The 17319-nt window shown below is 31.7% G+C and overlaps 1 protein-coding gene and 2 pseudogenes across 1 annotated transcript; 1 reads left to right on the top strand and 2 right to left on the bottom strand.

Annotated features, from left to right (window-relative positions):
- Positions 1 to 1258: 1258 nt before the first annotated feature.
- Positions 1259 to 6099, bottom strand: LOC146887217 (dirigent protein 24 pseudogene; annotated as a pseudogene).
- On the top strand, positions 5964 to 11460 carry PKP-BETA1 (plastidic pyruvate kinase beta subunit 1). Its single transcript, XM_028069261.2, has 12 exons — positions 5964 to 6411; positions 6498 to 6785; positions 7382 to 7547; positions 8259 to 8393; positions 8539 to 8649; positions 8740 to 8828; positions 8952 to 9014; positions 9143 to 9318; positions 9646 to 9748; positions 9839 to 9987; positions 10385 to 10493; positions 11083 to 11460. Exons 1-12 carry the CDS (start codon positions 6175 to 6177, stop codon positions 11188 to 11190), a joined length of 1734 nt encoding a protein of 577 aa, XP_027925062.2. The 5' UTR covers positions 5964 to 6174; the 3' UTR covers positions 11191 to 11460.
- Positions 11461 to 12407: 947 nt separating this feature from the next.
- LOC146887216 (pectate lyase 1-like) lies at positions 12408 to 13896 on the bottom strand (annotated as a pseudogene).
- Between the last annotated feature and the right edge of the window lie 3423 nt (positions 13897 to 17319).

Below are 17319 nucleotides of genomic sequence, written 5' to 3'. Positions count from 1 at the left end.
AAGTTGACTTAACGACAGGGACCGAATTGAACCTTTTTAAAGAATTAGAGGACCAAATTGAACCAAAAAATAATAAGGGGACCAAAATGAACCAGCCCAACAAATTAGAGGACCAAAATGATAATTAAGCCTTCTTAAAAGAAACAAAGTTCTTGGATGTTGATCTTTAGTTTTCTAAAAAAAAATATTTTTTGTTTGATATTTTTAAATTATTCGAAATTGGATGTCAAACAACTTGGACAGTCGTACAAACACCAACTTGGTCCCTTAATTTTTAAAAGTGTTACCTAGGTCCCTAATTTTGATATTTTGTATCAATGAAGTCTCTTCCGTTAAAATGACAGAAACGGCATTAAGAGAACAGTGACGTGGAGATATGAGACTGAAATGTGTCATTTATATTTAAATGCATTTGAAAACAGTTAAAAATTTTCAATATAAATGTGTAATGAATCATCCATAAATACCCCATTGTTCATCATTCTGCATGGGAAGTTGAAGAAAAAAGGTGGTATGAGTATAAAGAATGTTGAAGGTTGTGGTGCGAATATGAATGCAGAATACACTGTTGGAGTGAGGTTTGTGGTGGCAGGAGAAATTGAGAAATGCATGAAGTCAATTGAAAAAAGGCTTAGTGTGTTTACATGGGTAGTTGGCGTTTTGCGTGTATTCAATATAATTGTAGTGTATCTCTTGGTTACAAATCCATGACTGTTTGTAGTTCAGATGGTTGGTTTGTGTTATTTTTGTAATGTTTAATTATGAATGAAAAAATTGCAATAGTTGGGATAAAATATTGAATTATTTGAGTCTTCTTAATTTGTCGAAATAGCACTAATTTTTCATTTGGGCGTAATGAATTATTTCAGTCTTCTAAACTTGTCGAAATAACACAAATTCACAAATGATCTGTATTGAAAAGGACACCTGCTTATATTCATAAACATATAATGCTCCAGCACTTAAACAATCAGCATTACAAAATAAATTTGGTCCACTATGTAACCTTGTTACAGCACAAAAAAAGTGGTCCAAATATGGATGTCATGATCTACAAAACAAATATAACAGGTGCTATTAAGTGTCTAAGATAAAGTTTAAAAGGTAGAATTTTAAGTATGCAACTATTTGAGAACACTTGAAAATTTAGATATCCAACTGTCTGATAATAAATTTCCATTCATGTATAGAAAAAAGTTTTGCTTCTTTAACTACAAAGAATATGTAATCTGCCTTGCTAATTGCTATGATTTATTATCTAAGCTATGTATATAGTAATATGAAGAAGTGTTTAGAAGCCATTTGTGATATGTTGTTGAGGTGAAGGCAGTGTCTGAATTTTGGCATATCCTTTTGCATTATCATGTTTTCCAGTTCCTCCAACAGCAGCAATATGAGACTCCTTTGTAGCTGTCGTGTGCACACCAAAGAAACTAACAACATTCTCCTCATCATCACCTTCATCACCAAACACAACCGTAAATGCCATGGTTCGGCTACTTCCATCCAATGAGCTAGTCAAATGAAATCCATGTGCTTTACCAATAACCTCTGACCCAAACTCGTGCCCCTGCGTAATTTCATAGTCAATAACCGTTATTCTTCCGAACAAAAACTTGTCTAGTGATGCTCCCAGTGGATTCCTATCAATAACAACCTTGTTTTTGTCAATGTTTTTTATGACCATGGTGGTGCTTGAGTGTGTAGATTAGTGGTAGTGTTTGTATCAACTAATGGTATGACACCTTTAAAGGGGAAGATCCTGTTGTTGGGTTTTGAGAAGGGAAGTTTAGCTGTTTGAGTGTCTACAATGGTGCCAATAACGATTCTTTCTGAAGGGGTTGAGCGACCAATGATGTCATGCATAAAGAAAGTTATTGTAGGGGCTGGAGCATGCACCACATTACTGTGCCACTTCACTGTTCAGATTTCATATCTCTACGTCACTGTACTCTTAACGTCGTTTCTGTTATTTTAACTGAAGGGGCTTCATTGATACAAAATATTAAAATTAAGGACCTAGGTAACACTTTTAAAAATTAAGGAACCAAATTCAAATTTACTTACAAAAATTGGGACCAAATGAATAATTTAACCAACAATATATCAAGTACTAACACGATCGCACGTCTACTCGTATTTTTATTTTGAAATATTAGATTCCGTGAACAACCATAAACATTCAAAGAAAAAGTGCAGAAAATTATTTTTTAATTAATTTTTCAAAAAAAATAGTCACATACCAGACAATACACATATCGAAAATTTATTTTAAAATATATAAAACTAATTTTATTTGGTTAAAAGGAATTGTGATTTTTAGATTCCTATAAAAAGCTGTCTATGTTAAAGAGATTTTGTTATTGGGCACAAATTAAAACTTTGCATATATTTTTAAAAATAGGGACTATGCCGTACAAATTCCTTTTTTAATTAAGGAGACTTCTGCCTGCGTATCCGATGTGTTTTCCTATATTTCAAAACCTTCTTTAATTTCTAGTTTGTCCTACAGTAAAAAGTAAAATAGGAGTAAATTTTCTCTCTCCTAAAAAAATATGATATGGAGGTCGATATAAATATTATATGTTATATGTTTGCGGATGGATGTTGATATCTGTAATAGTGTTGATAGTTTCAATTGCAGATGTGCACATCCGCAATTTTTTTATTTTGATATATAATTTTTTTATTGCTTTGATTCTTGATCCATTTGATGTAGTAAATATTCTATAACATGTATAAACATTAATATAATACTTTTTAAATTTATCTTCAATTATATGAATGTGATTTAATTTTTAAAAAATTAAAAAATATTTTACTGGAAAATTGTATTGCGGATGTCGACATCCACAATAGAAAATTTATGAAGCGGATGTCGACATCCGCAACAGACTTATTTTTTTTTTAAATTTTGATATTTAATTTTTTTTTTTGCTTTATTCTTGATCCATTTAATGTGGTAAATATTCTATAACATGTATAAACATTAATATAGTATTTGGTGAATTTATCTTTAATAATATGAATGTGATTTAATTTTAAAAAATTAAAAAATATTTTGTTGGAAAATTGTATTGCGGATGTCGACATCCGTAATAGAAAGTTTCTGAAGCAAATGTCGACATCCGCAACAGACTTAGTTGTTTTTAAAAATTTGATATTTAATTTTTTTTTTTGCTTTTATTCTTGATCCATTTGATGTAATAAATATCATATAACATGTACAAACATTAATAAAGTATTTGGTGAATTTATCTTCAATAATATGAATGTGGTTTAATGTTAAAAAATTAAAAAATATTTTGTTGAAAAATTGTATTGCGGATGTCGATATCCGCAATAGAAAATTTCTGAAGCAGAGGTCGACATCCGCAATGTTGTTGAAAAGCGAAAAAAATATATGAAATGAATGTCGAGGGCTACACGAATAGAAAAGGAAAAAAAAAGGTCTAATAAACCGTGAATAGAGGAGAAAGAGAAAAATGGCTAGGTCAAAATGAAAATGAGATTGAATTTGAGGTGCAGGAGGTGCACTCTGATAAATACATAAATACACAAGAGTTGTTTCTTTTCTTTTACTTTTTTTAAAGGGCAAAATAGGAATTTTTGGAGGTGCAGAAAGAAAACTTGGAGATGCACGGAGAAGTCCCTTAATTAATCTGAAAAGGCCTTCCAAACCCAATGAAGTGGGCCCATTTAAAAGAAGCCCTGTAGATAGTGATTCTAAAAGCGGAATGTACATCGTAAAATGCCACTTTCACAACTGGGCAATGTGATTGGGCCTAAATCTCTCCATACAGACAAATCCAAATTGAAAAAAAATATGTTATCATCAAAAGTTTTATTGTAACAACTTATGCACCAAACTGTTACAAATTATCTCAAGTAAATCTAAACACAGAAATAAATGGGTCAAATGCACTGTACGGCTAGATTAAATTGCAATTGGACCCAAAACTGAAAATGGTCTAAATTGGCCTTCTCCAAAACTGAGACAAGATTTTTAATGGCTACAACTTCCTGAACCCTTAAGTTATAAAATCCAACTTTACCATCCTAACCCTAATCATATTAATCTTGTTTTGGGATGCCAACAGCACCCAAGTGCATATTTTTGTTATGACCTAGATATTCGTGACGAGGTGGTATGTCTTGGATTTACAACATCGTTTCAGATTTATATAACATTAGCCTTAAGGGTTGATATATCTTGGATTTGAGAATATCTTATCTTGAAAAGAAAAATTCATCAACATTGACACTAAAATTATGTTAATTATACTAAAAAAACAAATCATTATTATGTATAACTTCAATTTTATAAAAAAAATATTGATCTAATTTAAGAAATTTAACAAAAAATATCAAATTGCATCATATTTTCAAAAATCGAAACCAAATTGAAACTTACAAAATTTAAAAAATTAACTTGATATTTTTGAACAAAAATAAAAACCAAAAGAGTAATCTCAAAATTTTTATATAAACTACTAAAAATCTTGTATTTACTTTGTTATGATAATAAAAAGTAATAAAATTATTATTATTGATATTATTATAATTATAAAATTAGATATAAATAATTTTTATAATTTTATTATAATTAATTTTCATTTATAATGATCAATCTAAAAAAAATTCAAATAAAAAAATGTTAAATTAAACAAATGATCACATAATATTAATAAAATAATTATTTTAATTTTAAAAAATATTTAAAAAATAAATTGAAAAAAAGTATGAACAACAAAAAAAAGAAGACCTTTCTTTTATATATAGATATAAATATATAAATTGTTTTAGAATATCATATATATACACAATATATTAAAAATATTAAATTTTTAGAAAATATATTTAAAATTATATATTAATTATATAAATTTTAAAAAATTTGGGGAGAGGAAAGTAAAGTCGCTTTGGCATTACACAATTTGCTTGTTTTAAAGTCGTGTTAACTTAATACATTTATCCAAACTTGAAATATTTTTAAAGCTTGCACCATTCTTGTAATTGCAGAATAAAATTGCATCGGAATGGTAAAAAAAAACATGAAAATCTAACAATCAACACATCATGAGATCATGCTCAAGGACATTGCCTTAAAGAAAATCTTTGACTTTGTCCCCAAGTGGGTGAACAACGAACACAAAGTGACACTCTTAAAGTGACACTCTTAGTGCTTCATCTTCATGAAGATGTCCTTTCCTACCATTAGATCCACGATCCCAAGTTCATTCTGAACTATGATGTCTAGACCACCATAGTCATGAATCTCTCCACCACATCAACAACGTTTGTCACCACTTTTCTTGCAACGACACACTAACTAAATATGTAGAGGAGAATAAAAATGCAAAAGATTATTGATGACAAAAGAATAATTACAACAGAAGACTTGGCGTAAAAACATAAATGTAGGACATAAGAAAATGAAACAAGTTAGAAGTTTATTTAGCAATAATTGAATGAAATTTGATGAAATCAGTTATTAACAATGAGTTTAGCCAAAATTTTAGTAAAAATGGTTAATAATTATCCAGGATTAATAAAATGCATAAGTAACATACATTATTAGGATTATGATAATCACAGTTAAATAACCAATTAAAATTAAAAATTGTAGTTATATGTCTTGAAAGAATTTGTATTATTATTGATTTAATTTATTGAAAAAAGACTTTTAACCTTAGACGTACTTGACCATTATTTTCTAGATAAGTGGACAAATTCAGACCCTCAAGTAGGTTAGACCCTAAAATCCCTCTTCCAAAAGTACTCTCTGTCACCAGTTGAATTTTTTCAAAGTTGTTCAGTTTTACTTCTTAATTAACACAAATGATTTACTATTTTACAATTTGAAATAAATTGAGTAAAAAAGTGTCATAAATTGAGTAAAAAAGTGTCAGAGAGTAGGTTTAAAGAAACACAAATCATTTTTTCCTTTAATTAAATTCCCACATCAAACACGTTGAACAAGGTTCAAACACAGTGTTCATTGTTTTTCGATAGAAACTAGGCCTCCTTAACAAGTTGCCACTACCTTGCCTCTTCAGAATCTCCGTCAAACATAGCGGCGATTTTTCCAACTTCCATTTTCCCTTCACCTTCTTCTTATACGCCTCGCATTCCCTCTTTTCTCTCCCAAAACATTTTTCTCTTCCTCTAACTATGGCTCAGGTCGCGGTCTCACGATCCATTCAAGGCACCCTTTTGTGTCCCTCTTCTGGATCTGCACGTGACAGGTCTCAAAACCTGTTAAAGCCTCCATCTTTTGCTTCCACGGTGTTACCTCCCCATGGGAACAATAACAAACGCTCCCAAGTCGCCCCCAGAAGCTTTCAGATCAGTGCAAGGAAATCTGCCCCTTCTGAAGTCATCCCCGTGTCACCCGAAGATGAACCAAAGGTTCGTGTTTTTTGTTTTTTTATTTTTTCATTGGATGGGTTTTCTGGGAGTAATTGTTTTGACCCATTTTGTGTTGTGGTGATTAGATTGAGCAGCATTTGCAACATTTACGCGGGGTGCAGCCATTTGGGGAGAATTCGGTTGGGATGTGGTCGAAGCCCACGTTTAGGCGCAAGACAAAGATCGTGTGTACCATTGGACCTTCTACCAATACGAAGGAAATGATTTGGAAGCTGGCTGAGGCTGGTATGAACGTTGCTCGATTGAATATGTCTCATGGGGACCATGCTTCTCATCAGAAAGTCATTGACTTGGTTAAGGAATATAATGCTCAAAGCAAGGACAATGTGATTGCAATCATGCTTGACACTAAGGTTGGTTTGTTTTTTTGAACAGAGATTTGGGTTCCTGTATGTTTGCTTTGTGGCAATTTTGGATAGGACATAGTAATCAGAAGCCGTACCTGCTTCATTAAAAGTTTACTTTTGTCTACTTTGATTCAAGGTTTTATATTGCGGTTGTGTTTGCGATTTGCTGTCCTTGAATCAATCACGAACTGTTTTTATTGTGGGCAGTATTCTACTGTCAAAGGATCAAGAGCAGTCCTTAGCTCATGTTTAGAATTTTAGCACTTAGCAATGCAATTAAATTGACTAGCTAGCGATTAGGCTATGTAACTTGACTACTGCTTATTAGATTGTCAGCTTTTTCTCTTGGTTGATTTATTGTATTCAAGCTATAAATAAGAGTGCATGCGTGGTGATTTCATTAAACTTTAGAGTGGTCATTTTCCCTTATAAAACCTCTCAGTAAGCTTTTCATATAAGCTGGTTCACAAAAATAAGCTAATATGAACATACACAAGATCGAGGATGCATCATACGCCCACAATTCCTCTTAAACATTCTACTTTTCAAATCAAGAGTATTTGATTCTGTGTTATCTAATATTTATCTTTCTTCATTCTCAGGGTCCTGAAGTTAGAAGTGGGGATTTGCCACAACCTATTATATTAAATCCTGGGCAGGAATTCACTTTTACTATTCAGAGAGGTGTTGGAACTGCCGATTGTGTTAGTGTGAACTACGATGATTTTGTCAATGATGTGGAAGTGGGGGATATGCTTCTTGTTGATGGTATGATGGTTATCTACTGATCAATTAGAGTGTCCAAAATTCCTTAAATATTTTTGTTATACTCTTGGATTGACAAATTAGCACTCCAACATTATGATGATTTATGCATATATTTAAATTTCATTGAAACTTTTTCCCCTGAAATAGGGGACTAATCTCGGTCGTTACAGAGTTAATGCTTTCTTCTGAGATTTGCCACTTGAGGCCACCTACTGGCGAAATTATGCTATAACTTGTTTTTGAGATACATTGATAATCTTTTTGATCCAAGAAACTTGTTCTGGTTAAGGCCTTAATCATGAAAGCATTTGCTTGTATACAAGTATTGTAATCTATTGCATATTGTCAGTAGGTTTGCAAACAAACATGTGATAACACTGTTTATTCTGTCTTCCATCTTTCTTGATGGTTTGTTTAGCTCCATTACATAAATTTCAATTGACTTATTAAATGAACTAAACTGTTGAAAGATGCAAGGCTAATGTTATTCCCAAGAAGAATATTATAGACTAGATAGAATGTGTAACATATTAGCAACTTGAACTCACAAGGGAAACCTTGTGCTATAAAGTTCCCACTATTTGGGGTCCAAAAAAGGTTTGGACCCATTATTTAACACTCTTATAGTTGTATACGCTTGTCCTTTGCACTTAAAATTGTGGAACTTTTGGTTTAAAGCTAGTGTTCCTTACTTTTTAATGTGTTATGTAGGTGGTATGATGTCTATGGTGGTTAAGTCTAAGACAGAGGATTCTGTGAAATGTGAAGTTGTTGATGGAGGAGAGCTCAAGTCTAGGCGACATTTGAATGTTAGAGGAAAAAGTGCTACACTGCCTTCAATCACTGGTCAGAATTCAGATTATTAATCCCAATGTTGACAATATTCTAGTGTATATCTCTTTGTGTGCTTCAGTTGGGTGGGAGGGTAGTTACTGGGGATTGATGTTATGGTGGTTTCCTATGGCGTAATATTCACATTCATTTGTTGCAGAGAAGGATTGGGATGATATCAAGTTTGGAGTTGATAACAAAGTTGACTTCTATGCTGTTTCCTTTGTTAAGGATGCTGAAGTTGTTCATGAACTGAAGAATTATTTGAAGAGTATATATCTAAAAGAATTTAAAATATATTCGATTAGTTTGCTGTGAATTTAGATTATATATATGATGAATTTCTCATTCAATGTCGCAGGAAGTGGTGTTGATATACATGTCATTGTAAAAATTGAAAGTGCAGACTCTATACCAAATTTGCACTCAATTATCACTGCATCTGATGGGGTGCTAACCTATTCCTGACATTATTTCTTTAGGCTTGCGTTTTTGTTATTTCATTTAATTTTCTTAGTAGTTCTAACTAATATAATTTCTGTACTGATTGTTGATGCTTTCTTGCTTTTTTAGGCCATGGTTGCCAGAGGAGATCTTGGTGCTGAGCTCCCTATTGAAGAGGTTCCACTTTTGCAGGTAAACTCCTTTTACCTGATAACTGAGGATCTGTAGTAATGCTAATTCTTGATCAGTATCATGTATTCCGCTGGACTGATGTCAACTGAGTTGAGTTCATTTAACAATTGTAATGCCCGTCAATGTAGGAAGAGATAATCAACTTGTGCCGTAGCATGGGAAAGGCAGTTATTGTGGCAACAAATATGCTAGAAAGCATGATTCTTCATCCAACTCCAACCAGAGCAGAGGTGTCAGATATAGCAATTGCTGTTCGAGAAGGCTCAGATGGAATAATGTTGTCTGGAGAAACAGCTCATGGAAAGTAAGTAAATCGTTACATACACGCATATAAGAAGCATATCATGTCAGAAATGAAGAGGAGTGAGTGTCAACCATAGATCTCTCACTGCTCCTGTTCTTAATAGATACTAGAAGTATTAACAGAAAGCATGGTTGATTATAAATGAATAAAATGCTGTGTTTGGTTTGTAGTAGCATGTATATGACTTTGTGACAAATATGGGTTTTTTGAGGTAATGTTTCTAAGGTTTATAAGAAGCAGGGGCATGGTTGATGCTGTGAAAATAATACAATTATTTTTTATTTTATTGTTGAGCCAAAAAGAATGATTCAACGTATGATACTGCAGGTTCCCACTAAAAGCCGTAAAAGTAATGCATACAGTAGCATTGCGGACAGAAGCCACTATTCCGGGTGGTCAAATGCCACCTAACATTGGTCCAGTGTTCAAGGTATAAGTCAATCTATGTTGTTACCATGTTGAATTTCTATTTAATCCATTGCACTTCATTTGATTGTCTTTTATTTTTGGTTCAATGTAGAACCACATGAGTGAGATGTTTGCTTACCATGCAACAATGATGTCTAACACCCTTGGAACTTCAACTGTTGTCTTCACTAGAACGGGTTTCATGGCTATCTTATTGAGCCACTATCGTCCTTCTGGCACCGTATTTGCTTTTACAGATGAGTGAGTTCTTTTTGTCCCTGTTCTCTTATTGATGAAAAGACCTTTTTAAAAGAAAAAAAATTAAACTTATATTATGTTTTGATTATTTTCCCTTATTTGGTATTTGTTCAAAAATTAACTTGAAGATTTTTCAATTTTTTGGTTGAATGTCTGCAACATACAGAATTTTTTCACTGGTCACCGCATGAAATTTTCTGGTTTTTGGAGTCCTAGGATTTGCAGAGAATAGATTTGATGAATCACTACTATTCCAGTTATTGAGAAGCTATTAAAATTATCAGTTACACAGGATTCCATTTTTTCAGAAAATACTTAGTTTTTTTTTTTAGTTTTTTTTTTTATCTATTTTGTATGCTATGACTGATTTATTATCAACCTAATTTTGCTGTTCTTGCAGGAAGAGGGTGCAGCAGAGACTTGCTTTGTATCAAGGAGTCTGTCCCATATACATGGAATTCTGTGACGATTCTGAAGCAACCTTCAAAAGAGCCTTGGACCTTCTGCTGGTAATATTTTTTGAGGACGTGCACAATAATTTAGTTGTCTTGGATTCAAATTACTTGTCCCGAGTAACATGGTTATACTTGTTTGAACTGATTTGAAAATCCCCATATCGTTCTCCAGACTCAATAGCTTCAGGGTAGTAGCTTTTACATTCAAGATTTATGCTTTTAGATTTTTTAAAAAATGGATTTTAAGCGTAACTCAATCCTACAAAACTAGCTTGTAGGGTTGAGTTAGGCTTCAAGTTCACTTCTTAATATGATATTAGAGTTATGAGTTTAGAGCCTATCCTAACGAAATTTGTTAGGTATATCATTTCACCCACTATCGGGACGTTATCGGATCACTTATTAATGTCTAGTCCTACGCACGATATATATATACCTTGGCGTGAGTGAGATGTGTTGGAAGTTCCGCATCGACTAGAGATAAGGTCAATTTAGAGTATAATAGTGGATGCAATATTTGTGAACCTCATGTCCCCTGATGTATGCCAATGCTTCACATGGAAGAAACCTATGGAAATGTCTGCTATTTCTTTTAACTAACCTTGATTATGACAGTCATGTTTTTGTTGATTTGGATGTGCAGAAGCAAGGAATGGTGAAGGAAGGAGAAGAAGTAGCACTTGTACAAAGTGGTAGGCAACCCATATGGAGGTTCCAATCCACGCACAATATTCAGGTTAGGAAAGTGTAAGCCAGAGGAATGAGAGCCACAAATAATGTTTCAAGACACGGCAAAGTTTAGCATCATAATTAGAGCATCATAGTTTGTTTGGTTTGTTTAGGTTTCATATCCTCTTTAAAATATTATTGCTATTATTTTTTTCCTCTGTAATTTTGTTGTGTTTAAAGTTTATTGAAATTTTGGTTAAGAAATTGAAATCAGAAACATGCTTTCAGCATAATGGACTAACTTGTTTGATACCTTGTTTGGATGAATGACGCAGTGATTTCAGAAGTTAAATTTTGGAACAGTAGTAGCATTTGAATTTTTAAATTTGAACAGTTATGAAAGCAACAAGTTGTCTCCCAAAGTAGCATTGAAGCAGTATCATGATATCAGAACTGTTATTGAGGAGTTACTTTAATTAACTTAAAATTTCTGGAGAAAAATAATTTCGCATTTATTATTAGTCTCAAAATCAATTCTCAAACCAAAGAAAAAACGTCTATTATGACTTTACTGTTTTTTTAGTGCTAGTTGTCCAATGAATTTAGTTATTTGTTAGTTGGCATTATATTTAAGAATATTTTAATTCCATTTACTTATGTATGACAATTTTTTTATATATATAAAAGACGCATTCTACAACTAGAAATTTGATATCCCAATAAAATTCCTACATGAAAACTCACTTTTCATAAATATACAAACCTGTATTTGGGTAACTTTAATATATTTCTAAAACGAATCTATTGGTCATGTAAGCACATCCAATTTGTTATAGTAAAGACCAAGATAAATTAAATATTTATTAAGCAATAGATTATATGAAATCTCATTTATATTTGAAACTTGTTAAAATAAAACTTTAAGAGTTTTATTAAGGGTAGTAAATTATGATCTCACAAATTGCAAGATCATATTGTCATCAACAATTTGAATGTAAATAATATTTATGGAAATATTTTTATAAGTATTGATATTTTTCCATCTTAAATGAATAGTATTTTCTCTCATAAAATATTATTAAAATTATAATAAAATAATTCAAAAAATTTATCCTAAGAGCATGAAGTAACTTTGATAAACTTTGGAAACAAGATTATCACGTTGAAGAGTTCAAATTTGTGAAAAAAAAATTGTAAGATCGGAGCACCTATCAAGATTTTTATCATATAGTTCAATATCATACCAAGTTTACAAGGTTTACAATTCAAAATAAAAATACAATTTTATATTTTAGTTAATTAATATATACAACTTTGTAGAATTTTATTGAATTGTAACATGCCAGATGAACGTGTTAGCGATCTTACAAATTTGGCATCAACAACCTCAAAATTTTGTTCCTTATTATAATTTGGCTTTTGCACACCTACTCCTTTTATTACATTGAACGAAGCTCCATTTTCAAAATTGTCTTTTACCGAATAAAAATTTCATCTATCTTTGTATTTTTCATTACTCTTCCTCCATGTCACCTGTACATGATAAAAGCCAAGTACTAATAAAATTTTATATATATTATATATATAATACACAAATAATTAAGTGATTAGTTATCAATTAGATATAACTGGTGAAAATGAAAATTCTAAAATTTGTTACCTCTTTATTCCCTAATTTTGGTGCGACAAAGAGGTTAGCTTCACTTTTAAGACTAGGCTCCATGCTTCCACCAATGGCATATTGAAGCCATCCTTGATAAAAATTGTTGGCTACATGTGCATATCCATGTCGAATCCTAGAAATTTAACATGTTTGTTAATAAGAAAAAAATAGTAATTCTTATTATTACTTTATGTATTTTTAACTACATAGTTTAGCAATTATTTACCTTGACATACGTTGATTGCAATTAGGTCCAAAATGATTGTATACTACGGTAACTTTCATATTCTTATCCCTCATATATCCATCATCATGTCCAAGAAGCATAACCTTATCTTGGTTTTTGAACCAATTATTGGAGATAGTAACATTAGTGGAACCTCGTGTTACATCAAGCAAACCATCTTGACAATCATAAAGTGTATTATGGTCAATCCAAATCTTTGAAACAGTAACCAATCAAATTGCATCACCGTCTACATGACCTAAAGGAATCACCTTTCCTTCCGGTCCCATTACGATCCCAGGGCCTTGAGGTTTGCAATGGTGAACTCGAATTCCATGGATAATTATGTTGGTGGCCTGTGATCAAATGAGCAAAATTGCATACAAATTGGTAGATTATGAACATAATTTTCAATGTTTGTAGCACACAAGTTTAATTAGTAGCAAGTATTAATTACCTTGAAGATATTAAACATGCATTATTAGCAATGTGGACGTTAACACCTCGACCATCAATGGTTGTAAAACTACTAATGAGAAGAGGCTTCTTTAGTTCACTTTGCATGTTTTTTTGGAATGTGATCCACACTTTACCTTGAATTACAGAAGTTCCATACCTCAAGGTGTTGGGTTTAGGGTTATAGGATCATCACTAGAGTCTGTAACTTTATAATGAATAAGATCATTACTAATGTTGTTTATCATCTTGCCAGCATAGCCAACAAAGCATGTGGCTAATTGAGATCGATGTCTCCTCCATTTAGGATTTGGTCTCCAACATCTATCAATAACATTCATTTTCAAACCATTTATTTTTGATTGCTTTGCAAAACTAAGTTTTGAAATGAAAAAGAAAAACATGAGAGCCAAAAACAAGTGTTGAGGTTTGGGAAAGATCATAATGAAGAATACTTATTCTCAATGAATGGAAATTAAAGAGAAAATTGTTAAATGAGAAAAGATGTTAATGATTTTCTAATATTTTTTGTGTTATGGTATAAGGAAATGATTGTATAAATAGGCAAAGAGTACTATTAAAGTTTGTTTAAGTTGTTTTTTCAAACTATAGCTATAGGAGTGTTTCGATAAGAGAGAAGCCATGAATAGAAATAAGTAAGTATGAATGTTTAAGTAGTTTTAAATCTTAATCTCTGACCTAAATTTATACTTTAGCTAGAGAGACAAACTTATAAACTGTAATACTTTAATAATACTGTTTTGAATGCTTGAAATTTAATTTAAATTTTATGAAATATTAATTTAAATATAATGAGGTCCTATGAGTTTGCAATTTCAATGTCATAAAAAAATATTATTTATTTATTTATTTATCAACCAGATTAAAAATATAATGCATAAATAGATTAATATCCCTATCATAGTTACCATATACAAATCATTTACAAGCAAAATATAATGTACAAAAATAGTTTAACGAAACCGCTTATTATAAAAGATATCCATAATATTTCAACAAAAAATTATCTTCCATCCAAAATAACCCAACAAAAATTTAACTTCATGAGCCACCATAATTATAGAATAAACAAATGAAGAAATTATCTGGATTATTGTTGTTTTATAAAAATATCTACTTTACTATAGACAACATGAATAATTCTTTGAAATATAGGAAAGACAAATATCGGGTCAAAATTGGAATATTGTCTTTGCCTCTTTTATTGCTCACTGTTGATATGATTATCTTCTCATCTTCTTGTTTGTTGTCTCAATGATGCATTTGCATATATTTGTCTTACTATTTAGTTGAATGTGACCACAAACACCTATTTGTACACAAGTGAGTGATTTATATCCATGAGGAAGCCTTCCTTTATACTCAAATTTTTTAATAATAAATTAAACAACTTAATAGAAATTAATGTTAGAAATTAAATCATAAAAAAATCTTAATTATTTAAATAGTTGAATTGCAAGAACAATTTTGTATATTTTGTCATTATTATAGGAATAATAACGTAATTATAGGGATTATACATATTAATTATAGATACTCTCTCTTGTATATATTTTTGTTTTTCTTTTACATAAAATACAACACAAAATTCTTTTTATTTGTCTCCATTACATGGTATCAAGAGCATCATGAATGATCATCAACTCAATTATTCACTTTTTTTTTCTTTTCCTATCCTTGCTTCCATGGGTAACGACGAAAAAAAAAAACAAAATTCCAATAGTTCTTATTCTCTCCATCATTATGACCATCCCAGAATGGTCCTTATTTCAAAACCTCTAGATGGAGACAATTTCTTGACTTGGCGTAGAGCCATGGTCATCTCTTTAAATGCAAAATCCAAATTGGGTTTTATTGATGGAACTCTCAAGGCACCCTCTACGAAAGACAAACTAGAAGAATATGCAACATGGAAAAAAATGTAACGACATGGTATTATCTTGGATCTTTAATTCTTTGACACCTGATATTGTAGATAGTGTTATTTGTTATGACACTGCTCATGAAGTTTGGAAAGATCTTCAAAATCGCTTCTCTTAAAGTCATGCACCACAAATTTTTCAGATTGAGAGAGACATGGCTTGCTTGGCTCAAGATCAAATGACTGTCACAACCTATTACACAAAGTTAAAGAAATTACGGGATGAGTTAGACTCCTATAGTAATGCAACATGCACTTGTGTAGCAGACAATAAAAGACACAAATTGATGTAGGGTTGAATGACTCTTATATAATCGTGGCCAACTTCTCTTAATGAATCCATTGCCTGATGTTACACAAGGTTATTCTTCCACCATTCAAGAAGAAAATCAAGGACATTTGGGCACCACATGTGACACAATAGAAGCTTCAGTCATGGTTGTTCAAAAGAATGAACCAACAACCCTTGTTGTTCGATGCAAACAAGGTCCTCCTTCTTGTTTTAATTCATCTAATCGAAAGTCGTTGCATTGATCTCATTGTGATAAAGATCATCATACAATAGAAACATGCTAGAAGCTACACGATTATCCTCTTGAACACCCAAGGCATGGAGTCACCTATAATGCTTATTCTAAGCCCAATGAGAATACTCAATTTTCAATAAAAAATGTCACAGCGACTCTAGTGATGCAACAGTTGTAGTCCATAATGAATGGATTAACTGAACTCAAACTACAACAAATATTGTCTATTATGCAGGGTAATGCATCATCTCCGTCAACTAATCTAAATGTCAACAACGCTAATGTTCCTTCTACTTTGTCACCACCTAAACTTATAATTGATAGTGGCGCCACCAATCACATTATTTCTTCACAACCTTGCTTGTCAACAGTAAATAAAATAGTTCTTTACCACGAATTGTTATGCCAAATGACCAAGCCCCTATTATCTCTATTGGAATTTTACCTTTAAGTTCAATTGTTTCTTTAACAAATGTGTTTGGGGTACCATCTTGCAAAGTAGATTTAATGTAGTAAGTCGGGTCACAAAAGATTTAAATTGTCAATAACTTTTTTTCTATTGGTGTATTTTACAAGATTTGATGAGGAAAATGACAATTGATTTGGGTAAACAACAAAGTGGACTCTATTACTTGGTTGTAATGACATCAAATAAGTCACACACTCTCATTCCATCACTCGCAGCCCATGTCACTAAGTCATCTCCTCCTTCAAACACTTCTACTACCGGCATCGATGACTAGGACATCCATCACCATGTAGATTAGATTTCATGGCTAAAACTTTGTTAAACCTCTCTTTAGAGTCAAATAAAATTTGTGATGTTTGTACTTTTGCAAAACAGACACGCCTTCCTTTTCCAAATAGCTCAATTTCTTCCATTAAACCTGTTGAATTTCTTCATTGTGATATTTAGGGACCATAAAAAGTTCCTTCTATTTCTGGTACATGGTATTTTTTGACTGTTGTGGATGATTTTTCTCGCTTCACTTGGATTTTTTTCATGCATCATATCAAAACACATTTTAATACCAATATAGCCAATATCCGAGTTGATAATGGAAGGGATTTTTTTTCTAAGCGAGTTTTTTTACACAACAAGGAACAACTTACCAATATTGCACTTACACACCACAATAAAACAGAGTTGTTAAGCGTAAACATAGACATATCCTTGAGTCAACACACACTATTCATTTCAAACTCATCTTCCCTTACACTTTTGGGCAGAATGTGTTTCCACTGTTGTCCATATTATTAACAAGTTGCCTATGTCTCTTTTATCACGTCATACACCTTTTGAGTGCCTATATGGTAAAATCCCTTCTTATTCACATATTCGAGTTTTTGGATGTCTTTCTTATGCTACTAATGTTCATATTTCACATAAGTTTTCT

Source organism: Vigna unguiculata, chromosome 4 (assembly GCF_037176805.1).
Source record: "Vigna unguiculata cultivar grain cowpea cultivar isolate G323 ecotype 2 chromosome 4, ASM3717680v1, whole genome shotgun sequence".
In the NCBI taxonomy this organism is placed as follows: Eukaryota; Viridiplantae; Streptophyta; class Magnoliopsida; order Fabales; family Fabaceae; genus Vigna; species Vigna unguiculata.
This window is presented reverse-complemented; position numbering and strand designations above follow the sequence as displayed.

Bases quoted from the DNA above. Each gene is read 5' to 3' on its own strand.
- PKP-BETA1 (XM_028069261.2), top strand. From the start codon at position 6,175: ATGGCTCAGGTCGCGGTCTCACGATCCATTCAAGGCACCCTTTTGTGT. The intron at 8,650-8,739 runs GTATATATCTAA...TCAATGTCGCAG, and splicing joins ACTGAAGAATTATTTGAAGA to GAAGTGGTGTTGATATACAT. The intron at 8,829-8,951 runs GTGCTAACCTAT...TTGCTTTTTTAG, and splicing joins TTATCACTGCATCTGATGGG to GCCATGGTTGCCAGAGGAGA.